Genomic DNA, 26,462 nt, shown 5'->3' with positions numbered 1-26,462 from the left:
ACAGTTCCTTTCCTGGGTACTGAGCTCACCACAAATTATACTGCCAAAAGTTTTCAGACACTTGGCAGTTGCAGATCATCTCATTCCACACTTATTCCCCAGTGTGTTTGCTGTTATAATAATTAGAACTCTTCTGTGAAGGCTTTATGGCATGACTTTGATGATTAGTGATGATTATGAGATCAGACACGGATTAGGGAGGAGGTAAGGAGTCTCCAGTTCCAGTTCATTCTAAAGGTGTTCAGAGGTCAGGGTTCTGTGGAGGACACCTAAATCCTTCATCAACCTTTATCACCAATAACCATGTCTTCATGAAGCTCATGTTGTTGTCATACTGGAACACTGTTTAGGAATTTAATTTTCAGTAAAGGGAAGTTGTAGTGATGCACGGTGCAGAGACGCTCTATAGAACTGTGTGGTTTGGAGAAGGATCACATATGGGTGTGAAGGTCTGGTTGATAATGTGAGAAGAGCATTTGCATTTTAATATCGCGTATGAGTTCAAATCTCAGCCACACCATCCTGCCACTTGTGGGCCCCTGAGCAAGGCCCCCAACCCCATAACTGAGAGTGAAGGGACGAGAAATGAACAGCTGAGAAATGAACACTAAATGCAACTATAAATGGATAAAAAATATAATGGTAGAAGGTGAGTATTTTTATATGATGACATTCTGAAAAGTTTTATTTCTCCACAAAGATTTGGTAACAATTAAAATTTTTCATTTTATCAAAGGCATCATTTTTATCCTTTAATAGTAACTTTTAACGTCATGGACGGTCTGCGAGACAAGTTCATTCCTGACACCAAGCATTCGGCTTCCAAATATCTCTCGGTCCTGAACATAATGCGTCGTCTTTAACCTGCTTTTTGGAGTGGAAGATGATTGCCTCACTTTGTTGCAGCTGCTAAATCATCAGACGGCGGCTCGCACGACTCGTGACCTGAAGGTTTAAAAATCCCAGGACTGGCAGAACGCCGCCGTTCGAGTCCTTGAGAAAATCGTTAACCCTCAAGCGCTCGGCTTCACGCCTGGATTTGAGTCCTGCCTCATGCCTGAACTGCGAGACACTCGGCATAAAAGAATCACCCGTTATCTTCTGTAAAAGAGAACATTTATTATAATAAGAGCAATCTGTACATCATATGAACTGCATGGAGGTTCCACACCTTCAAAAAGAAAAGCACATTTGATACAGCAACATCAGGTGGAACGGCTCGTGAGAATATTCAGTAATAGAAATATTCGGTACAAAATATCACAAAGCATAGTAGTACATGGACATCATCTACTCTCCTGAAAGAAAGAAAAAACACAGCGACGACGCACCGTTTCATAAAACCACGTTTTTTTTTTTGTTTGTTTTGTACAACATGAGGAGTTAGCATCACCTTTTATTTTTACAGTATATCACTGACAAAGCAGGGGAATATTGCAGGTGAACCCTGGGCTTCTAATCCACAAATATTTACCCACTGCTTGGAAACAATCCGACTACAATCATATGTATATTCTTTAAAAAATAACCTCTTTTCATCCCCTTGATAACGGAGGCAGCAAATACAATTCCAGACTCATTTTAGTCGCTGGCACAGAGGGCAGAAAATATAAGGGTGGTGATTTATTTTAACGTCCAAGTCATAACTCAACATCGGACTGCTGCGATTATCATTCAGGAAGGGGACGAAGGAAATGGGGGGGTTGTTACTAAAAAAAACAGCAGTGAAAAGGAGAAGGAACAGTACAGTACAGGGATGTGGTTATTAGGAATACTCAAATCCGTAGATCTGGAAAAAGGATTACTATTTCTGTCAATTCTTCTCCCTATAAAATATAGGAGCGCTGCTCTTGGAAACGAACGCGTCTTTTTTTCCGTGTTTAGGGCGAGGTGATTTTTTGTAAATAGGCTTCTCGAGTAAGAGGAATGTGAGATGGTGGGATGTAGTTCGAGACGCGTGCCAAAAGATATGCGAGTCACATTTCCTGCCTATGAGCGAGTAGATAATTGGAAGCTTCTGCTGTATTCTCAAGTAGACGATGAAAACGGTTGGCAGTCACAAAAACATCTTTCACCCGACCCGAATTTCTGAAGCGCCGCGTCTGCTCGGAAAACACTGACGGATTACTGTACATCAGAAGTTATACTGAAACTAAAACAACAAAAATCAAGTATACAGATGATTGATGTTGAGCCGATCAGAGCTCTGGATCGTTAACGCTCGCTGACGTGGACGGCGTCGCAGTGTGAACTCCACATTCCACAGAAGAGTTTAAGGTCCGCCGTGAACCGCTCCTTAAGAAGGAGCTTTATAAGAAATGATCCGTATTCCGAGTCCTTCCTGATTCCGTGACGTCTGTTCTCACGCCGGATTATCCGGAAACAAAGTGTCACCATGACGACCTTCATCCTAAAGTCGACTCCGTGTGTTACTGCGTCTGGCTTTGCGCAAAAAAAGCAAAAATAATATCAGCATCCGATGTGCTGGATGGAGTTTTGGGGGGCGGAGGAGAAGGGCACTTTGTTAGAATTCCACTTTGTAAGGAATACAAGGCGGCGTGAGAATTCCGTGGTAAGGAAGCCGAGGCGTGTTACGAGTCCCATTCGCTCTCGTCGGCCCCGTACATGTCGGCGAGCTTTCGGAAGCGCGGCCCCCACTCGTTTAGGTAGCTGTAATCGTGAGGCGATTCGGACGATCCCGAGCCGAGGGAGCTGAGCGATTCGGCGACCGAGCCTTCGCCCTCGTAGGCGTAGGTGGCCAGAGAGTCGTAGGGCGGCGCTGTGGGACTGCTGTCGTGCTCCTGAACGCGCTGCGTGATAAAGTTCCTCACGTCCGAGTTGTCTCGTGAGGTCACGGCTGTCCGGAGCAGAGAAGGTGGAGGGTACGGGGGTTCGGACGGAACCACATCACGTCTCAGTTTACTGCTTTCCTCCATGACCTCCGGGTGGCGCAGCGCTCCGATGTCGAAGGCCTGCGTGTCCTCCTCGCCGCCACCCTCATCGTTATAACTCACCACGTTGTCCCTCACGTCCTCTTTGGAGATAATCAGGGGTTCCTTTTTCTTCTGGCGCTTCAGAGCGGCAAACAGCACAACGATTACTGGAGAGAAAAAAGAAATCACACACACACACACACACACACACACACACACACACACACACACACACACACACAGAGTGAGTAGGAGGGATAATTGACAAGTGACAAAGAGAAGATGTACGCAATCTGAGCATCCTCGAATGATGTTGAGTTTTTTTTTTACAAACACAGCTGTGCAAACTGTTCCATTAACTCTGGATGATTAGGAGAAACGACCTTGGATGCAGATTTGAAGGTAATAAAAAACAAACAGCAAGACTGAAGTGTAGTTAAAAAATGTTTTTTTTTTTTTTTTTATTCAAAAGAATATAAAGGAACTTTATAGGTTGCTCAGGAACAGGAACATGTAATAATATGTGCTGTAACTGTAAAGCGCTCGGCATGTGAATGACGGGGTATTTCACACACACACACACACACACACACACACACACACACACACACACACACACACACACACACACCTAACCGTCTTTTATAAACCCACTCCAGTTTGATTTTTATTAAATATCACCCAAAAATATAAATCCACACCACTGGAGTGAATCTGAAGTCTGACATGAAAAAATCCTACTATTTCTCTTTAGATGAAAAAAAAAAATTAATAATGTGCTTTAATTCGAATGGATTTGAAATGGATTCTTTGTCGTGGGCTGATTGACAGTCTGACGGCGTGGCACTTATCAGTCCGGAGCGTTTAAGCGTGTCAGGGCTGTACTTTGCATTCTGACCGGATGTGCACATTTCAGAGCAGCGCAGTAGTAATTAATGTAACGTTGCTGCACACAAAGGCTCGGGCTGACAGGCGGAGAGCAGCGCGAGCATGATGGAGAGAGAGAGAGAGAGAGAGAGAGAGAGAGAGCTGCCTGACAGCGAGACTGAAGGATGAGTGCACTGTAACGGCGTGGACAGGACGATAGACGGATGGAGCGAGCGATAAAAACAGGACACCGCTGCCGGATCTGGCCCCGAGGAGAAATCAGTAATTTGTCTGGAGGCTTCGGGGGTGAATTCAGAAACGTTGGACGGATTATCGTGCCGTTAGTTCCCGGTCGCCGCGGTTACATAAACATTGAGTATGGAATAATATCGTGGCCTTCTGTAGCCGTCGGATAAAAACCTCGTGAGGAATGATTAAAGTGCCAGATGTGGGCCTCTATTTTTACAACCAAAGATCAAAATGACCTCCTGGGAAACATGCTAACTGACACTTGATTAGTTATGCAAATTAGCTCCTAATTAATTAGTCAATGCTTAAAGCAATGCATGCTAGCAACATGTGTTCTTCTGAGGTCACTTAAAACAAGTTTCCGTCATATTTATGTTTTTATTCAATACTGTACGACTCAAACGGAACATCGTGTGGATGTTAATATTATCGTGTAAATTCATTTATTTCTATACAGAGCAGCTTTTCAGAGGAAGCAAAGACACGCCCACCATTCTATTGATCGGCTGAAGCCACAACCACTCAGAACTGTTCTCATTTGCATATACGTACTCAGCCAACACTATTCCATTCTATTCCATGTTGAGGCTCATGGGCGTGGCCTGGGAGTGGCCAGAACAAACCTCAAATCAGATTAGAAAATCTCTGTACACTCGCCAAATCCAACAGCAATGGATTAACATTAGACCAGGTGTGGTGTGTGACGTATTTAACCGATGGTTGGGATTTAGTTTTGCTTTCTCAAATCTCGAATCAGAGCTTCTGCATGAGGGTGAAGTCATTCTAGAAGAGACCACGCCCCCTTGTTATATAAGTCTCAGATCATGAAATAAATTAGACTTGTGTTGAGTGACAGTGACCCTGAAAAGAGTCGGGGGGAAAAATGCACATGCACTTCTGAATGTGAGCCACATAGTTTTCCCTTGTGTTTCCCATGTGACACTTACGGAGCAGGATGAGAACACAGAGTAGAATAGCCACGAGCGCTCCGGTGCTGAGTCCGGCTGTCCCGCTCAGAGCCTCAGCGCTGCACCTCTCCATGTTTCCGTCTCGGTCGCAGGTACACACTCGCACCGTCAGCGTCCCCGTGCTGCTCATCATAGGGAACCCGCCGTCCGAAATCACCACGGCGACCAGGTGCATGTTTTTCTGCGGCTGCCGGAATCCAGTCCGTCGTGTGTAGATGCCTGCGGTGTTGTCTGCGGAAGAAAGAAACAAGGACGAGTGTTTAGGCAGGGGTACGAGCGAGAGGGTGTAAATCTCCAAATGGGTTCTGATTGTGCCCTACTTTCTGAAATGACTCACCCCCGTTGTCTCGCACTGAGAAGTTGGCTTTCGCAGAGCTTTCCGGTGCAAGCGTAAAGAAGAAGCGATGTCCACCAGACGGCTCGTCCCGATCCACCGCTGTTATGGTCTGGATTTTCTGAGATAAAAGAGCGCTAATTGAAAAACACATACACACGGCGACTTGCTGACTTCAGTTAAATGGAAAACAACGGCTGAATTGTCCTTAATGGTGAAATTCTAATTGATCCTAATTAGTGTTGCGTATACAAATCAATTGCATTCGAGTTTCAATGAGCCGTGGAATTTGTTTTCCACAAATCATTTTTAATCAGATTAGTAGACGCGGTCGAATATTTTACATTTATATAATGTCTTTTCCTTCCTGTGTCCTTCCTACTTCACCACACACACACACACACACACACACACACACACACTGGAGAGCTCTCATTGGAAGTGAGGATAGCTTTCGGCTCAGCGATTGAGCTTGGTCTTGTCTTGTGTGGTTAGCAAGGGCAACTCGAGGTTAAATGCCCTCGTTCAAGGACACATCTAAAATTTAATCAGCAATCCTCTGGTGTTTAGTGTGTTTCTGCCTGTCGGCCATAGCAACCATCCGGACACTTCACCTTCCCGCCCCTACGGTGGCTCCCAATCAGCTTTTCATTATATACCAGTCACACATACGACTCACTCTTCATGATCACGTTCCCGAGAAACTCCTGAACATCAGGATCCGAAATCTCTAAGAGAATAGATTAGCCGGTGGGTGTTCAGGAGTCGGGCGTCGCCCTGCACTGGGGCGGATCGTTGACCTGTGCTATGACGGACAGCAAGGAGAGGTGTGTGTGTGTGTGTGCAAAGGTAGTTATTATAAAGTGGCTGTGATAAGTGACAGCACCTGTCATCCGGCGCGACACTTAATCTCATCAAGCGTGACAGAAAAAGGTCTCGACGTCTAATCCGCCCGGGCCAAACACTCATCGTAGATCTTTATCTCCGTCAGGAGGTTGCGCCGTGTTCGACAAACTGCTCACACTCTCATAGCTTCTTATCTCGAAATTGACACGACACACCACCACCACCCCCCGGTGCAAAAAGGGAAACCTTACGGACTTTACCTGGCCGGATTTGGCGTTTTCGCACACGAAGGTCTCGTAGAAGGAGGAGAGCGCCGGTGGGTTATCGTTCACATCCAACACACGGATGTACACGGGCACTCGACTCGTCTGCTGGGGGTTATCTGAGAAAAAAAACAGTGTACACACACACACACACACACACACACACACACACACACAAGGTCCACTTAAAAGCAGTGCCAAAGCAAAAGTCAGGAAATGAATATTAATTGGAGTAGACACGTGTTCATTAGGAGTAATTATTTATTTTATCGCCTCTCAGACGTCGTCTCTTTCCGTCACGCAGACGCACCTGATTTAATATTGTTCCTTCCTTTTTTTCAATTCTGAATTTCAGCTTTTCAACATGAACATTACTAATTGAATACTAGTTTTTATTTGGTTGTATTGAGCTCTGTGTAACTCGGATCTCAGCAGCTCAGCGAATAACTACGAAACAAACGGCTTCATGTTGAGAAAATAATCAGTTAATTACTTTTCGAGTATACTCCAAAACTTTGGAGACTCCTTCCTTATGCGCATAGAGAAAATGTCACTCTATTGGTGATTACACACGACTTTAATCCGATTTCCGAGCTGTTGCTGTAGAAACCGTAATGCATTATCATAAGAACATGATATGAACCTGCAATTTGCAGCTGTAAGGAAATGAATGGATAATGATAACAGTAACGAGGTTAGCTTTAATAAAATCACGGTAATTCTCAATCATTTAATAATTATATATGTTTGCAATAGAAGTTGGAGATCTCTACGTGCACAGTTCTGTTTAAGGTTCTCCAGCTACGCCCTCACGCCCTCACGTTTTCTGATTTCAATCTAATGTCAGTGTGATATTTTGACAGATGGAAATGTGTGTGTGCATGACTTACTGAACTCGGCTGCGATCACAGAAATATTGTGCCATGCAAGGTCTTCTCGGTCAAGAGGCTTCTGCAGGAATATAGAGCCGTTTCCAGCGTGCACGTTAAATATCCGGTCCACGTCTGTGTGCCGATCAATTGTGTACCTGGAAATGACACCATCCCTCTGAATCAATACTCCTTAGTGAGGAGAGCTGCTGGTGTTGTGCTGCATACTGAACGAAGAATAATGCTTCCTACAAGGTAACTTCGCTGCCTGGAACTCTTGCGAAAAAGGGTGACAGGTTCGAGAAGCAGAACTGATTACATCCACTGAGCCTGAAGGCCGCTCTCGGCCTGCGCCCATTTGTTCTCGGTTCAGCGGGAGCTTGCGATATTGCTCTTTCAGACGCAATCATTCAGAGGGAACGCTCCATTTGCTAATTATCCTCCTGATGTTCAGCAAGACCGCGCTGCCCCATCACGATGCCCCGGATGTCTGATAATTACCTGCCCTGAAGTCCTGCTCCTTGTCTGCTGCTCGGGCTCCGTAATTGCGCTTCCTTCTCCGCGCTCTTATTTACCGCGGCCTCCGGAGGGGACCAAATAAAGGAGACATTTATTGTAGAAACGAATATCTTCATTTATTTTTATAATGGAAGCTTATTAAGATTAATTCAATAGAAGTCACACACGGGGGACCTTTTGAATTAAAAGCGGACACGGTGCGGATGTGTTCGCTCTCCGCTCGCATTCAGAGCGTATAAAGCTGAGCCCTGCAGGTGAAGGTCATTTAGATCGATGGGGACGGATGTTTCGCAATCACGCACGTAGCCTTTTGCACACGGATAAACTGAATATTAAAAATAAATTAATAAATAAAAGACGTATATCTAAAAGAAAAGCTTTAGAGAAAAACATGGGAATTTAGAGGAGATCGTGCAAGGTGAAGTTATTATTATTTAGAAAAGAACGAAAACTCCATTATAGAAATCACGAATCATGTTTATACGGAAACACGAATCAAAACGACCTCCATGTAAAATCCAGCTCCACTCAGATGTTTGCTTTGGTGCACATGACTCTACCTGATTTCACTAATTAGGCTTCCTCATTATCTAGCGAGAAAGAGCTCATTACTGAAATCAGGTGCTTCTGAACCGAGGAGTGTTGTGAAGTGAAACGTATTTAGGATAACGACCCAGTCCAAAACATCTCACGCTTTCAGGTTATTTCAGTATTTCTGACCTCCATGGTGAGTTGAGTTATAAAAAAGCATCGTATCTACAGTACATCCGGTTCTGTGTGATGACCATGTCATATCTATAATCATGGTATATCGTGATCCACTTTGCTTACTTGACCGGGTTGCGTCGCGCGTCCTGATCCACGGCGCTGACCGACCCGACGGCGGTGCCCACGGCTGCGTCCTCCTTCACTTCCATCAGGTAACTGGGACGCTCGAATCTCGGAGGCTCGTCTACGTCCTCCACGTTTATCCGCACCGTAGCCGTGTCTTTAGCGTCCACACTGATGAAGCGCTGGTCTGGGTACGTGTTGCGCACCTGCACCTGCAGCATGTACGACTTCTTTCTCTCGTAATCCAAAGGCTGGGGAAAGAAACAAAGTGCCCACCATGTGTAGTAGGTTCAGTCAGGACAATACTCAGGCCTGCTGAGCTGAGGGAAGTCATTATTGCACAGCATGGAATCCCCTAATGAGACGGTAACCAGGACTGCATGAGCGGCAGGAGGCCCAAAGTAACCGGCTTTACCTTTCTGACGCTGAGGATGCCGTTCTGGGTGGTTTTGTTAGCCGTTATCGAGAAAACGTCCATGCCGTCTCCGCTCACCAGCGTGTAGTCCATCTCTGCGTTCATTCCGATGTCTGCGTCCAAGGCTCGAACCTGACCCACCTCGGTGCCGGGCTCGCTCAGCTCGGGAATGCTGAACTGATACACACCTTAGGGCAGGAGATCAGTATAAAGTCACTGTGGAACATCAGAGATGTATATCTTTCTGGTGAAGAGCCTTCAGAGCGTTCAGCTCATTCTTCTGTGTTTAATTGCTGGAGATTGATGCGTCACACTTTTCATCTGTTTATCTGTTTACACTTAATGTTGTGAAATATTACAAAAGTGTTAAATCAACGAATGTTCTCACGCACATTAAAGTAGCGATAACATCTTTCCCTTTCCAGTCTCTCTTTTATCTTTCTATTGAAGACAAAATTTGACAACCTTCTCAAAAAAGTCCTCATAAACTGTACCAACCTTTTAAAGATCTGACACTGGAGATTCCTTACATAAATCTTGATTAAGCATCTCATTACACCAAGCTTTGGAGGAGTTGTTACTATAGAAACGGCAATCTGAAGTGGTGAAGGTGTTGGTCAAACTTCTCTGGGGTTTTATGCATAATTTCACGTATGTTCTCTGTTCTTACTCGCTCTTCATGATAAAATCGCAGACGTGGGAACACACATGGGTCAGAACAGCACCAGTTACCCCAGTAGTCTTGAACCTTTTTGATATCACCTCGTACACGAGATCAACGTAAGTAGCTCTGGATAAGAGCATCTACCAAATGCTGTAAATGAAAATGTAAACTAGTGAGCGATATGTCAGCTGCGACCCTTCAGCCTTGTAAGATTTCCACTCTCCTGGTGATAAATATCTGAAACGTCCACCCCCTGATACGGCTGTTTGATTTGTATTCATTTGCTAAAGCGCGCTGATGAGTGATTGTCTGTCATCCAGCGCACGTGGACTAAAAATTCATGAGCTAAATCCTCAGCAAACAGCAGTGAGTGGTGTGTGGAGAGTTTCTTCTTCATTAAGTGTGTGTGTGTGTGTTGTAGTGCAGTGCTGCAGCCTTACCCTGTGCAAACTGTGGAGAATTGTCGTTCACATCGGTCAGCGTGATGTTGACTATAGTGGAGCCCGTTAAGCCGCCTCTCTGGCCTGCCATGTCCTTGGCTTCGATCACTACCTGGTAATGTTCCCTCTGCTCTCTGTCCATGTCCGAGGGCCCTAAGGCTGTCCGGATTATGCCTGAAGGAAACACAGGTCTGTGTGGGTTGCTTGTTTCCCCCCTCACATACACACACACATACACACAGACTTACTGTATATATATATATATATATATATATATATATGTATGTATGTATGTATGTACAGTATACACATAGAGAAAGAGAAATGCGCAAGGTCCTGTTTTTCTGCAGAAGCTCCATCATCATGTTCTATGGAGACGCTTTATTGCTACGCTCACTCTGCTTTGTGATGAGGATCCCCGAAATGACGAGGCTCTGGGGAAAGAGTTGAAAAACCGCGGTTGTGTTGAAAATGTGGCTAAAAACCCTGTGTGTGTTGGAGCAGCGCTAAGCTCGATGAAAGCACGCTGACCCTTATGTTGCCTTGGAGATTGTAACTGGCATCGGCAGCTTCGGCTGGGATGCAGCTGCAGGTAGTGAATTATCTGGGCTGAAAGATAAAGACGGGCGCTGTGGTATGGTGTGGCACTCTGCCGGCCTAGCCGAGCATGCTGTGCGGTGGTGAAGCTCTCCAAATCTTATGGCGCGGGTAAAAACCTCTACGGCAATAACGTATTAAATGAATTCAGGATCTGTGAGTTTTGAATGAAAACGGGCTTGTAGAGGGCTAGCTATACCACTAGGGGGCTAAACACTCATAGCTATAATCTCAGGTACCAGATACACTGCTATCATCATGTATTGTATCATATAATATCGTATTATAGAGACAGAAGCAATGTAAAATATCGTATCATAAATAGCAAAATCATCAAAATATCGTATCCTTAAAGAGACGTTGTATCTTCCACCAACAGATTTTTAACACTGACCCACATGTGATATTGCGGTTTGCTGAAACGAGCTCTTCAGTGAAACCCGGCTATAAGAAATCGCTGGAAAGCAAAAGAATGTGTCCAAACTACAAATGGCCATAAAGCTGTCACAGATGGCAGTTCGAGCTCTTCATCTGTTACATCTCATAAAAAAGGGACTCCAAATCCGAGTCCGGGATCCGCTGTGCATTTTTTCTTCTCCGAACTCCATGATTAACCTTGGGTCCTGATGGATAGACTCCTTTTACGACTTACACGCATATCGTGGTGCGTGCCACATCTGGACTCGCCCTGGATCGCTGTTAAGCTGGATGCTAATCTGCTGCATGAGCTTTTTGTGTTTCTGTTTAAACAAAGACCTCTGCTGGAGCCGGTCCAGGGTGCACATTAAAATGATTAAACTGCTGTGAGTTTGTTCCACCAAAGTGCTCGAGTGGGAGGGTCGTAATGCAAACCTTTCACATTACTGAAGTGCTCTCCTGCTCTACCTTTCTCTCAAATTTCTTTTATTTTCTTTCTCTGTGCTACGTATTGTATTTCTCTCTCTCTCTCTCTCTCTCTCTCTCTCTCTCTCTCTCTCTCTCTCTCTCTCTCTCTCTCTCACTCTCTTGCTCTCTCTCAAATGAAAACACACCATACTGGATGGACCGTCTGACCTGTATTTGACTCGACAGAGAAGTACGGGTGGCCCTGGCTGATGCTGTACATCAGTTTAGCACTCAAGCCGAACATCTCGTCATCTGCGTCGTGGGCCGTCACCTGAATAACCGAAGTTCCTTATAAAAAAAAAAGTATATCAGTGATTTTGATCAATCTCTTACTTTGCAAATATTTCTTACTTTGCCACATTTTTCTGGAGTCCTGAACAGATAGATACATTCAGTGGTGGATGAAGTACACAAACCAAGTATTTGAAGTTGTGATCCACTCAGAAAAACATTACTCCAGTAAAACTCCTTTAAACTTTCACTTCAATAAAATGCCTTTAAATGTACTTAAGTGTCCAAAGTAGTGATTTATTATAACTATAATGATTCTATTGTCATTTTCATCACAAGACTCTTTACTTAATCACCTCAGTTGATGTGAAAAGACTCGAATGTGACGCAAATTTACATAATTGCATGTGATTGGATAAACTTTTAAATTGTTCTGCCTACAGAAGCTGCGTTGTTTCAAAAACTTACGTTGAAAGAGAAACGGATTTGTCCGATGATAAAAAGCATCTAATGACCGCTGGTTGAAATAAAAACGTACCGATGTGCGACTGTTCGGGGACGCTAGCCATGTAAACCTCCTTCTCGAACTTGGGCTCGTTGTCATTGATGTCGTGGAGTTTGACGATGAACTCCGTCTCGGGTTCTAAAGGCTGGCCGTTCTTCTTGTTGACGGCTTGAGCTCGGAGCGTGTAGGACGGTTTCTCCTCGCGGTCCAGGCTCCGCGTGGCGTGAAGATCGCCCGAGTTCGCGTCTATCACAAAGACAGTCCCTGCACCTTCGCCAGTCAGCACATACATCACTGTGCCGTCTCCTCGATCCACATCGGAGTGAAGCTGCAGATGGAATACAGTTTCAGTCATTCTTTAGAAATCTGTCTTTAAGGTGAAAACTCTCACATCATACTCTGGATTTCTCTATGGGAAAAGAACAATGAACTTAAAACCCAAAAAGGAACTCTATCTCTCTCTCTCGCTCTCTCTCTCTCTCTCTCTCTCTCTCTCTCTCTCTCTCTCTCTCTCTCGCTCTCGCTCTCTCTCTTTCTCTCTATCCCTCTTTCTCTCTCTTTTTCTCGCTGCAAGTCCTGTCGATCCAATATGTGCAGATGAGCTCTTGTGAAATTGAGTTCTGATTGCTTATCACATGAAAGTAAGAAACATCAAATGTGCAATCAAGGTGAATACATATTCATTAGACAGAGAGCCAGTCACACCTGCTGTCTCTATGAGGCACGGCCCTGGGTTTTTTTTTACACGGCAGAAACTTGAACGTTTCCATCCTGCCATCCTTCACGTCCGATGTTTCAAACCCGTCTTGCGATTCCAGTGAAGCGTTGTGTTTTTGTGTGTTACCTTTTCTAACGCTGAAGGAGCGGATTTGTGGATCTGATTTGCGTCTGATGAAGCAAAAGAGGATTCGTTTTTATGCTCTCCTGAGTGGGCTGAAGTGAATCATTGTTTTCGAGATGTAATTCAATTAAACCACACCTGTTCTTTGCATGTGAAAATCAGAACATTTTGTTGGGGCCGGGTTTGAAAGAACGTTCGAACACAATGACTCTTCAATGCTTAACGCTCTTCTGAAAGTTTTTTTGGAATTCGATCTCCTGTGCTGTTCTCATCCTTTACGCTGCACACGGAAACGTTTTGAGAAGCAAATAAGATTTATTTTTTGTCTCAGAAAGCAATGTTCACGAGTTTATAAATCCACAACCCCACCTGGAAATCCTCTCAGGACCTTTCCATTTTTCTCGCTTCACAGTTGGAGGTGGTGTAAATCTGACGCCCTCACTGAACCGACACCAGCATCCCTCTGTGCCGTGACCCTTCTCCAAGTGTCAAAGCGCTCAGGCTTTTTTTTAATACAATATTCAAATCTTTGATCATCTGTCAAGACCCTTCTGCCAGTGATGGTGGGCAGAGCTGAAGACCTGAGCTCCTCATCCTCAACCTGGCAGGAGCCGTGGAGGAGAATCACCACCATCACCTAACCCACGCTTTTCAGCACTGATTATTAAAAGACAGCAGCCGAGAGATGGAGGATTAAGAGAAATGATGAAACTTCTTTTCTCTCTGCAGTCTCTTGGAGTTTCTGCCTTCACGTGACTCGTCTCCTGTGCAGAAGCGAGATGCTCGTGTGCGACAGACAGGAAACAGAAGACTTGCCTGTGGTTCTGTCATCCTTACGCTGCTGCATCTGCAACAAGGTCTTTAAAGTGGAAGAAAACGATATCTATATAAATCTGTTTTTCTTTTACAAGGCGAATGAAACAAACTGCCTTTTAACAGTTCTGCCACCTGAACATCTCCAGGTCTGATCTCAGCGAGATCAAAAGAAAGTAATGCAAAAAAGAAAAAAAAATTAAAAAGTTAAATTTATATTCAGCTCTGTCTTCACTGAGGGGACCTACTGTTAGAAACAAGCAAAGTAACCTAGAAGATCTAAAAATCAACATCCTTTTAGACCATTGTACCAACACCTTCTCCTTTAGTTTATGAGTCACACCTCATTTATCCACCTACAGTTAGAGGAGCAGTCTTCTGAGGTTCTTTGCTCTAAGAAGAACCCTCAAGCAATCTGCAAAACCTCTAAGACTGCTCAAGTCAGTGCACAGCTCTGGGATTTTCTACATTCTGTAGGTTCATTCTGGAATGGTAGATCAGATGAGATGTTTATACAGGAGAAGATGACCAGGGGGTCATTACAGCTACGGTTTCTTTCCTACCTTTCCGATGTACTGGTAGTCAGTCCCGGTGTACTCCTCCTGCAAGAAAAACTGCTTCCACATCCATCCTCTTTTGGAACGCTTTAGAATCTCCATGTTCCTTTCTCGCCGTGAGACTTCCCTTCCTCGTAACAGCGTCATGGCGCCCGCGACATGTGCCACCCAAACCCAGAGCAGGAACACTGTCAGAGTCCTCATATCTCCTTCTTCTGTCCTATCTGCCCAGATTCAAGCTGTGTAGAGTGGAGATTGCTGCCACCCTCATAGTCCTGTGTGCCGGCTTGAAAAGGCGGGGTCACCTAAAACACCAATAAAAGAGCGAGCAATTAATTTGAAGAAAGGAGTTTCTAAGGCTTCATTAGAGCTGACCCGAGCCCCGTAGCAACATTACAACTGTCCCTTAATTAGAAGCCGCTGCAGGGAAACGTATGACGGCAGTGCGGGGGGGTGAGTGGGGAGGGGGCACACCGAGCAAATCTGCCGCTGATATCTATATAATTGGTGTCCTGCAGTTTGGAAAGCGTGAAGCGTGAAGTTCTGCAGGAGCCCGTTTAGTGCAGAAGCGATAAAACTCGCACGAGCCGGTTTCCTCTCGCTACAGACCGCCATTAGCCTCTGACACTGAAAGTAGCGCAAATTAAACTGCGCATGCTAAAACTATTATCAATTAATCAATAGGAGTGCGCTCGCTTTCCAGAGCAAAACACTGCTGCAGGAGACTATCAGCAAAAAGAAACACCATGTCCAGAGAAGTGTTTAGCGGTAACCCGTGTGTGTATGTGTGTGTTGATCAGCAGGGATGAGATGAATTAACACGCTTCTCACTGCGCTGACCTCTCGGAAGGTCAGAGACAAAAGCGTTCACACCGCTCGCACATAATAACTCCTGCTTCTTCATCAGTCTTAAAGGTGGCCTTTTTTCCCCTCTTCTGCTTTCTCTCGCTTTATATAGAGTACATTGTAAATGGGACCAGAGACGGGACACGAGACAGCGGGCGCATTTACACATCTCTCCGAGGTTGTGATTTACAATAGTGACAGTGACATTTGCATACGTTCATCTGTCTGTATGGAACGAGGGAAGGTCAGCGGTAGACGGAGCGACGGGTAAAGGGTCCAGCAATTCAGATGAAAGAGCGTTGTTTTGCTGGATTAGTTTGCATGGCACACACACACACACACACACACACACACACACACACACACACACACACACACACTGCTTTTTAGCTTTTCATTCTGCTTTTCATTCCGTTATGACTGGCTTTAATTGAAAGAGCTAACAATAGACGCTGGGTTGTATTGATTTGCTGTCAGGCTCGATGTGTGTGCGCTGCGTTGTGTGTGGGCGTAACAAAGAAAGACAAAAGAGAGACACGCTCTTGCACTTGTAGTTTATGTAAGTTATGGAGGTCCGAACTCTATAGTCAGAGAGCGGTTTAAGCATCTGAGGCGTTCGGCACGGACTCGTGACCTGCAGAACCCCCTGACGCTCAGCCACAAAAATGTCCGCCCAAAATCGTTTATGATTCTGACCTGCTGCGATAGAGCGAGAGAGAGAGAGAGAGAGAGAGAGAGAGAGGTAGACGTGGGTAAAGGAGTGTAGAAGCTCCCCTGCTGTCCATAAACACAATTGCACGCTCCATAAAACCGGAAACGTGACACCTGGACTTCATGCTGTCTGTCATCTCGGTGGCTCGTACGCATGCTAATACGCCGAGACGTCCGCACATTGGCTTGATATACGAGGATGACGTTACGGCTGGATTAACACTCCTTGGACTAATCAGAGCTGCTTGTGCATTTTGCCAATTTTATGTTTATGCGCCGCATCCTCGTGGCCTAATTAGCAAACGCGGCATATCGCACCAACTTTGCACATTTGTTTCCAGACTACTTAGCTCTCTGCCTGACCTTGAGCCATCAGTGGTTGCCTATTTTTTCTACTGAAATTTTTTCTTGTTTTCATTCCTCCTCAAAGACACAGTCCCCTTTGAGTCTCTAGGGAGAGGCAGAGACTGGAGAGGTGGCGGTAACGACTGACAGCGGAGAGGACGAGGGGGGTAGTGTAAAAATCAACGACACCTGTGGAGGATGCAGTGAGCTGGTGGGACGTGTGTGTGTGTGTGTGTGTGTGTGTGTGTGTGTGTGTGTGTGTGTGTGTGTGTGTGTGTGTGTGAGCGGGGGCTCTAAGCATAGCCGTTGCTGCTAGCTCTGGCACACAGCGGACAGTCGCAGCCCTCCTGATGAGTCCCGCAGGGGCAATTAGGAGCAAGAGAAGAAGAGTGTCAGCCACAGGCGGTGACAGATAACAAGTCCTGCTGCAGCACAGCCCGCCAAACACACACACACACACACACACACACACACACACACACACACACACACACACACACACACACACACACACACACACACACTGTCTCCCACTTCTCCTATATGATGAACAAGGTAGCTTAAAAAGGTCCATTCTCCTCCAGGCTCTGAACTGGGCCGCTTGTGTCTTGCGAGTAAGAGTAAATGTTTGATTATCCTCCAGACTCATTGGGGCTCAATTAGGAGAGAAGAGAGCCGATCTCTTCTCTCATCAGTGTGAAATGGAAGGAGACACATGGCATGTCCAATTGTGGCCCTCCCTCTAACGGAGGAGATCAGGTGAAGGGAAATCGAGTGTGGGCGGAACGCTCTGGCCATCACGGATGATCCGGTTTCCATTCAGTGGACTTGCAAAGCCGTGCTGCCAGTCTATGTGGTTCCCTCAGGGCACGGCGGAGAATCGATACTCATCGAACCGTCTGACGTCTGTTGGGTTCAGGGGCGGAGGTTAGGAGTTGTTTTGGTAGTGGGGGAGTGGTTGGGTGAGACGAAGGGACTGTCTAGACTGCTCAGGTTTTAGGATGCTATGTGATAACTTGCTCCTTGTGAATGATGATTGATTTGCTCATCTCGACTTGTAATATATATTTTCGTATCTGTCTTACTGTCCGTTTTATATCTCTGACAGTGTTCAATTACAGCCCTGGAATAGCACCGATTTAGTTAACACTGGATGACACTTTTTTCTGAAGGAACATCACTGTAAAACTTCGGTGTTTTTCCGTCTGTGGGGAGTGAAGACGTGAAGATGAAGTGTTGTGAAAGAGCGCTCCTGCAGGCCATATTACGCTCTTACCATAATCTCCACAAGTCTTTTAAAAATTCCTGCTAAAATCTGTTAGAAGAATAATACGAATAACGTCAAAGGACTCAAAGATGGTGGAAAGAACCTTCTACTGATATCTATGTGTTATTTCAAACAAACATCGCTGAGCCTCGTTGAACTTTCAGCCTTAAAATCCTTTCCTTGTGAACAGTTCTTTACTTGGTACAACACAGAGAAGTGTTAAGAAGCTTGAAGCATGTGACGGTGCTTACTGTGAGGGGGCTAAAGCTTCATCCAAGGCACAATCCTGCTTTCCAACTGTTTCCTAGCCCCCCTGTAGATCTTCCTAATCTCCTCCTTACTGCAACATGTGCACTTTATTCTCCACAGGAACAGATAATGGATTTAAATGTTCAGGTTTTTTTTGTCCCAATGGGGTGACCATGTGCACCAACACAATTAGTGTCAGGGAGCATTGCCCGGACCAGATGGGACCTCTTAATTACGTAACGTGAGAGGCCATAATGTGGTCTGTGAGTCAATGAGTCTGTAGCTTCTGCTGCACATCAGAGGTGGTCCAAAAACACACCAGGCTTTTACACCCAGAATGTAGCTCATGAAGGAACCTCAGCCGCATCTCTGCATTGTCTGTTTAAATACAAACCTTTAACCTGTAGGTGTGAGTGTGTGTTTGGTGTTTACAACTGTGTTGCTTTTTTTGTTTGTTTGCGGTTCCCTGGGTGAGGGGAGGAGAACCCGGCGTGAGAATGAGAGCTGTGTGAAGACCTCAGTGGGATCTCTCGGGTCAGCGGCTTCTCTCGGCATTGTGCTGGACTACTGGAATGTCGTTCTCTATTGGGATGCAAATGAGCCTCTGTGTGTGTGTGTGTGTGTGTGTGTGTGTGTGTGTGTGTGTGTGTGTGTGTGTGTGTGTGTGTGTTTGTGGGCTTGCTTGTCACTTCCACCTCATTGACAAATAAGCAGATCAGGAGTGCGTCCAGCTAATAGAGCTGTTGTTCGCAGTCCAACTTGGGGAGAAGTTTTTTTTTTTTTGCGGCTTGTCGTCGATATTTATCGCACGTCTTACCCGTGAGGCCTTTAACAGTCTGACGGTGTCATTAACACGTCCACTGTGTACACTCACAACTTGGCCGATTTACATGCCGACCGCTAGCAGCTTCACGCACCGCAGCTCCACGACCATCAGAAGTACGGAGATGATTTACGCCCAGGCATCAGAGCCGAGCATGAATCGCTTCAAGAGGCTTTCTGACCCATAAATCCTTTAATCCATGAAACACTCCTGCTTTGCTGTTCGTGTGTTAAATTTCTTCATGCATCTGAAGACGGTGATTATAATCTACAGTAACAAGCCATGTTTTTCTGATTTCTACACAAATATTTAACGATGTATATAGCGAGAAATATGATTCCTCAGACTGAAGTTTCTGTCTGCGGCTTGTTCCCGCAAAAGTCAAAGAAAACATAACTGTTTTCATCTCGTTCTCACAAAAATCGTGTATAGAGATGTTCCGGAAAATAAATGAAGCTTGAATAGAAGTATTTTGGATTGTACAGTGAACGCAGCTAGAACAGTTTTGCAAATCTAATCAGAAAATAACGTAAAAAATAACATATGCATTTTAAAGTGGAGATATACACCAATCAGCCAGAACATTTTCTCCACCTGCCTCATATTGTGTTGGTCTTTTGCTGCTTAAACAGTCACAATTTGTGAAACTCAGTCAAATCCTTACGCCCATTTTTCCTGCTTATAACATCAACTTAGAGCACAAAATGTTCACCTGCTGCCTGATAAATAAATCCACCCACTAACAGGAGCCATGATGAAGAGATCATCAGTGTTCATCACTTCACCACTCAGAATGTTCTAATGTCTGATAGTATGCCTGATCACTGTATATACAGGCTGTACTTCCGCTAACAAAAATTAGCTGGATAGGCCACGCCCACAAGCCATGACAAAAACAGTATAAAAATACGTTTATTTTTAAGACTAATTCTCTGTCATTTTGTTCAAAATTCACTCGCGTCCGTATCTTTTCCTCCAGTATGAAGAATGTATGAGGTCCCATGGTACAACCCGGTCTATGCTGATTGGTCACGGGTTATACAGCTTTCCCGACTTTTTATTTTTATTATTTTACAATCGGGATAACTTTAGTTTGAAAAGGTTGCTTTATGTCATCGTGATTGCAATCACAACAACGACTGACATTTCCATTCCTACGCTGCACGTCAGGGACGGAAAAAAAATAAGGGGGAAAAAACGTATTAAAAATATTAATCGATAATGGCATTTTATTGACATTAAGCACAGAAATAGAAGTGAAAACCCCGAAGCTGTAGCGCGGAGAAAGAAATGAAAAAGGCGGAAGGCCGTGGCGGCGTCTGAGACAGTGATGGAATGAGAATGTTGTGGAGGTCGTTGGAGGCGAGTGGAGAATAAAGGTTAAAGGATGCTGATTAGACAGATTTCATCCTGTCTTCTTTTCTCTCGAGCACTCTGAGAGCAGTGAACTCTGTGACCTTGCAGTTGTCAAGTTATTAGCGATGCGCTCATTTGGGTTCGCTCTTCTCAAACACGGGTTCTGTATGAGGAACGGATCGTATGCGGATCTCCCTTGTAGCTTTATTTGGCCTGTTTCAGCCCTCACACACACACACACACACACACACACACACACACATACACACACACACACACACACACACACACACACACACACACAGAGAGATGTGTCAGTGCTGTGAAACACACTTGGCAAGCTTTTCATAGTCGGTAATTTGTAGCACATGCTAATGATCCACTCTGTCTTTGGACCGACTTGAGAATAATCAATTGAAATTGCGAAAGACAACAGAGGGACGAGCCGAGCTAATGGCGTAAGCCGCTATCGCTTCACGCTGAATGTGGGAAAAACCAGATTGGGAAAATGGGAAAAGGGGCATAGAGAGTTTTTTTTTAAAGCTGAGCCTCACGGAGCGCTCGGTGGAGAGGGAGGATTAATGGCGTGTTGCTCTCCTGAGGATCGCTCGGAAGGTTTCATTCCATGCTGAGAAATTTTAAACATCGGCAATTAGCCTGGAAAATCACGTAAGAGGGACCGCGGGCGAATGTATCCTAACGCACCGACCAATCACAGGCTTCATCTCGTAATTATGCGGATTATTTTTGCGATGACTGTATTTTCTGAGTTCGTAGCAGGGAATCAAATCTCTGCTGCGGTTTTCGTCTTCATCACATATACACACAGTTAATTGTTTATTACAATTTTACTATAAAGCTTGTTACAGTGAACAACCTCCTGATGTGATTCGTTACTAATAAAATAACATTACTACATCTCTATAAGAGCAAGTAGCGACAACAGCTGGCTAGTAACATCTACCTCTGTATTTATTCGCTATAATGATGTAGCATGTATGTCACTATTAGCCACACCCCCTTATTTTCAAATAGACTGTTCCGTGATCTCAAAACCCTGAACAATACCAAACCACCCGGTGTGATCATTCCGACTTTTCCATCATTCCTAGCATCCTCTCTTACTCTCTCTTTCACCCTCTCCCTCTCTTTCCCCCATCCCCTCTCTGTTATTGTAAAATTGTTGGCTGAGAGTGAACAGGGTCGAGTCGAGTGAATGGATGACGTCCAGGTGAAACGAGTGCTCAGTTTTAACTCGCAGCTGCTGAGGCAGATTGCATCAGCTCAGCCCCCCCCCCCCCCCCCCCCCACACACACACACACACACACATACACACATACACACACACACTCAAGACCTTTTTACTACAAATTACACCATCCACTGAGGGGGAAGTCAATTCCACAAGCCGCTGTCTTCAATCTTAAAAATGACAGGCTCCGGTCGTCTCCCAGGATGCACTGCGATACGGACTTCGTTGCCTGCTACTCGGAGACGAGTGCTCACTTTGTACGCCGTGTAGCAGTCACTACCATAGTGACTGCGACTCCATTATGTGTACACCCCGAAGTGATGCACGAAACAAGAAGAAGAAGTAGATTGAAAAGACACAGTGTAACAGAGAAACATGAGCGTGAAGACCAAACGGTGAAGGACCTGAGACAACAGTCGAATCCAAATAATTAGGGAAGTCGTAGCTCAGTGGTTAAAGCTCTGGGTTACTGATCAGAAGGGGGCAGTTCAAGCGCTAGCATTGCCTATTGGCCAGTCTTGGGGCCCTTGAGCATGGCCCTTAACCTTCAGTGTTGTATTATTGCTGACCTGCTTGAAATATATGAAGAAAGATTTTCACTGTGCTGTAGTGAACATGTGACACGTATAGAGCACCTTATACTTTATCCCTAATTAGCCGAGAATGTTCACGGTCATGTGACTTGAAACATGGAAGGTGACCTGCCATATTTTACACCGTAAAACCACTTCCTGTTTCACTTACGCAACATCCTGGCAGCTTTATTATTATTATGAGATTGTACTTACTCTTGAAAACAACAAACAAAAACGTATGGCGATACCTGTGACGGTTACAGAGTGCTTGTACTGGAGACTCCTTCCACACTTGATGCTAACCTGATCAACGAGAAACCGTCACCATGTGCTTGAAAAAAGCAAGTGTGTGTGTGTTCATAAACCTGAACTGCCAAAATAGTACAATAAATCGACGCCTCCTGACCAATCAGAATCGAGGATGTAACTCTGCAAGTCTTGGACACGAATGCTCCTGGTGTTATCTGATGGAGAGAACGCGTATTACGATTCTTTCTGCACGTCGAGGTGGAGACCGAGGAGAGGAAATAGCGCTGATGATGGACTGCATGTGTTGTTGTGAGAATAAATAAAAAACAGGCTGCTCTTTTATTCCTGCACATGCACACAGAATACCGATGACACACGCATCCCACTGCGACTGAAAGTCGTCTGTGTTTTGCATCGCCGCTAATCTGATTTATTCCCCAGTTGACCTCCGGCGTTGTGGAATGAGCGGCGTGACCTCGACCTCGGGGGGTCGAGTGAGCACTGATTGTTCCGATACGTACATTTGAGCACCAACAACGCCACCATTCTTTCTGTCTGAATGGACATGCTTGGGAAATGAAACGCGGATTAGAGCGCTATTAATCCCCAGATGGTGCATCAGAGATGCCAAACAAACTGCCGTTGGAACTCAGGGACGTTGTGGACGAATCCTTCAATCTGATTGGTCGGGAGGTGTGGCATTTTCAGGAGCGACTGAAGCCCTCTCGCTATTAGACAGTCTATAATCGTTCATGCTTTTGCTGGAGATGTTTGTTTGATGTTTATGGAAGGAGTCTCCAGTGTCAGAGATTTGTGACTTTTCCAGACCAAAAAGTTCATGCTTTCTTTTTAATTTAATTTCATTGTATTTAATTAAATGTAGTTATTGGTTTTAGTTTAATTTCATCTTATTGATGTTCAGGGAGAAATGAAGCGACACTGATGAGAAAAGAAGTGATACTATAAATGGATGAAAAGTGTGATGTGTAAATGTTAGGATTTTGACGAGATAAAGAGGGAGTGAGAGAGATAGACAGATAGACAGATAGATAGATAGACAGATAGACAGATAGATAGATAGATAGATAGATAGATAGATAGATAGATAGATAGATAGATAGATAGATAGATAGATAGATAGATAGATAGATAGATAGATAGATAGAGGAAGGTTTGGGTTGTGATAAGAGGATGGGAGGAGATTTCAGATGGAAGAGTGATTGTTTACACATCCATTCATCGTCTGTTTCTCTGGGATCGTCTCTAAACTAATCAGAGCGTCTTCTACAGATCAAACCAACATGTCCCTGTTCTCCGGACATTACAGGAAAATTATACTGAAAACGAAAGGATGTAGAAAGTCCCATTAGTGAGGTAAAGAGCTCGATGAGTAAGTGTGAGGTGAAGGTAATTACAGGTGTGGTCTGATGGGCGTTATCAGGGCACATAACACTGCTGACTGGAAGCCAGATGATCTAATTAACACACAGGCATGTGAGGAGGACATTTACATACAGAAGGATGAGTAAAGACTTTCATCTGGACTTCTTTTTTTCTTTTCTCTTTTTTAATCCGGGCGAAACACGCCATGCCGCGTTCTACACAATAGCGCCTTCTCGCCCACGCTTCCTCTGCAGCTCACGTTGGTCACGTTTTATTAACTAAAAACTTTCTGTGTTTGATTTACAGCAAAACTGAAGGTTCAGGAAGAAGTTTCTTCAATTCTGTCCTCTGGAGAATTCAGGTGTTTTCTTTATTTCCTGTTTCTGATTGTAGTGAAACCATATCATTTCCATAACATGATCAGATGCTTCACTGTTCACCTTTCTACTAGATATCAACATTAATGACATAAAAAATATTGTTTTTTATTATTATTATTATTATTATTATTGTTGTTATTATTATTATTAGAAACCTAACATCAAAAATTTAAAAACATTTTAATCAAAATGTCATTAAATAGCAATATGGATTCAAATATTCCTGAAATTCTTTACATTCCAAAAAATATTTTTTTTGTAGCACAAATAATAAAAGTAGCATAAAATTTTAAAAGTAATAATAAAAGAATGTAGAAACTTATTGCAAAAGTGTTTATTCCTAATAAATAAATGTTCCAATTTATGCCAAAAAGTCTAATCTAATTAAGTTTTAACTCAATTTAAAATAAAATTCAGGAAATTAAGTTTTTTTCCTATTTTGATGTAATGCATTTTGTGTATCAGTAATAAATTCATAAGCCTGATTTACTGATAAATACAATTATTCTGCTTATTTTTTTTAGGAATTATCTTCTTATATTCGGAACTAAACATTTCTATTTGATCTCCCTTCTTTATATGACTCTTTTTCCTTATTTATGATTTCAGGAGGTCATTCCTGACTTATATTTCAGAGAACTTTTAATAAAACAATTTTGAGGTTTATTTTTATGATTAGAAACTTTGGTACGTAAGAAAACAATTATGTTTATTTTTTTAAAGGTTTCTGGGTTAAACATTAAAACTTAGTCAGAAGTCTGATTTACAGAAATAAAAAAAAAATACACGTCTATTTATTTGTTTGTTTCTGTAAATCGGACTTTTGACCATAATTAATGTTGTGTATACTGACAGCTCTTCTTAAACATACTTTTTGAAAAAGAAAACAGATTAAGACGATAAATGAGCGTCGGAGTGAAGCTACAGTCCATACATTTGATTTATTTACTGACTGATTGACTGATATGCATTTTATTATCTAGATTTTCTTCCAAATCCGTATCAAATGAAAATGAATTTTAAAAATAAAAACATGTCGATCATATGTTGTACTTTCATTTTTCACGCTCACGTGATTCGTCTCGACACGTTTTTAACACGTTTATCTGTGTATAAAGAGCATCGCTCTTCAAAGCAGGTGATTACTGTAAGTGTTCACTTATCTCCGAGACTACAATGAAGCTCGCCGCTATAATCACACACACACACACACACACACACACACACACACACACACACACACACACACACACACACACACACACACACACACACACACACAGAGTTCCATTCATTTCTATTTTCTTGATCACACACCGGCCCAGAAGTACATCTGTGCTTTGTTTTCTGTTCTTGAAAATGTTTGAGCATCATTGAGCCGGGGTCGGAAATATGACAAGTGCTTTGACCCCTTACACACCCGTCCACACCCGTCCACACACACACACACACACACACACACACACACACACACACACACACACACACACACACACACACACAGAGTACACCACTAGGGATGCACTAATCCCACTTTTCCATTTTCAGTACAGTCCTGATGTTCCCATAGCTCACAAGAGTCTTGAAAACGTGCACTGACGGCGTAACCCCACGTTTCTGATATGTACTGATTCCGCCCCTACATCACTACTCTCACTCTCAAGGTCAATATTCCACAGGTCAATAACTCAACATCACACAAAAACGTACACAATAAACCAGAAGGAAACAAACTATTATACAGCAGAGTCTCATTATTGCCTACAACAACCGCATCTTAAAGTGTTTTATTCCTCTTATACCACAGCAGTTTGTCCTCCTTTACAATTCTTATCAAATTTTTATGAAACCAGTCGTTTTTCTTAAAATCTCACGCTACAGAGAAAAGGAGAAACTCCTCTGTTCTAAAGACGTGATGGAAATGGAAAAAGTTACCTCGTATTACCATCAAATCATATTAAAGCGCTAACTCTGTGAAAAAAGGGCTGTTACTATAGAAACCTATCAACCAACAAAATGCATTAAAATCAGGATATAAACATGTGATTCATTGTTGACCAATCAGAGCTGAGAATTCAACTGTGCCGTTTTCTATACCATAACAGTGAACAGCTGAAAATAAAAAAACAGTTCAATTGTTTTACTTTGAGTCACTATACGTGAACAAACAAACAAAAAACTAACAAACAAACAAACACAACCATATAATTAAATCCTGTGTATTAAAGGTTTACAGTGAGTTAATCAAATTAAATCTCCTTGTCTATGCTCAGAAACTGCAGATGCATAATAATTAATTATACATCAGTAACTGATTGTGCTGCATTGCATTAATGATTTTCATTTACATTTTCAGTGTAAACGTGGGTTTGTATATTTAACTCTTAAAATATTACAG

At 43.7% G+C, this 26,462-nt stretch overlaps 1 protein-coding gene across 1 annotated transcript in view; it reads right to left on the bottom strand.

Moving 5' to 3' along the window:
• Window positions 1-1,099: 1,099 nt before the first annotated feature.
• cdh6 (cadherin 6) overlaps window positions 1,100-26,462 on the bottom strand; it is a 29,069-nt gene continuing 3,706 nt past the window's right edge. The window contains exons 2-12 of the mRNA XM_083525699.1: window positions 14,634-14,932; window positions 12,450-12,744; window positions 11,849-11,968; window positions 10,199-10,372; window positions 9,095-9,282; window positions 8,680-8,930; window positions 7,351-7,487; window positions 6,458-6,579; window positions 5,355-5,472; window positions 4,997-5,248; window positions 1,100-3,100 (exon numbers count right to left, since the gene is read on the bottom strand). Of these exons, the coding sequence (XP_083381825.1) occupies window positions 2,592-3,100; window positions 4,997-5,248; window positions 5,355-5,472; window positions 6,458-6,579; window positions 7,351-7,487; window positions 8,680-8,930; window positions 9,095-9,282; window positions 10,199-10,372; window positions 11,849-11,968; window positions 12,450-12,744; window positions 14,634-14,831 (2,364 nt within the window). The 5' untranslated portion in view covers window positions 14,832-14,932 and the 3' untranslated portion in view covers window positions 1,100-2,591. The remainder of the gene's footprint in view (window positions 3,101-4,996; window positions 5,249-5,354; window positions 5,473-6,457; window positions 6,580-7,350; window positions 7,488-8,679; window positions 8,931-9,094; window positions 9,283-10,198; window positions 10,373-11,848; window positions 11,969-12,449; window positions 12,745-14,633; window positions 14,933-26,462) is intronic.

The sequence above is a fragment of the Silurus aristotelis genome, assembly GCF_946808225.1.
Source record: "Silurus aristotelis genome assembly, chromosome: 22".
NCBI classification, from domain to species: domain Eukaryota; kingdom Metazoa; phylum Chordata; class Actinopteri; order Siluriformes; family Siluridae; genus Silurus; species Silurus aristotelis.
Note: the sequence above shows the minus strand (reverse complement) of the source record. Positions and strands in the feature narration are given on the sequence as shown.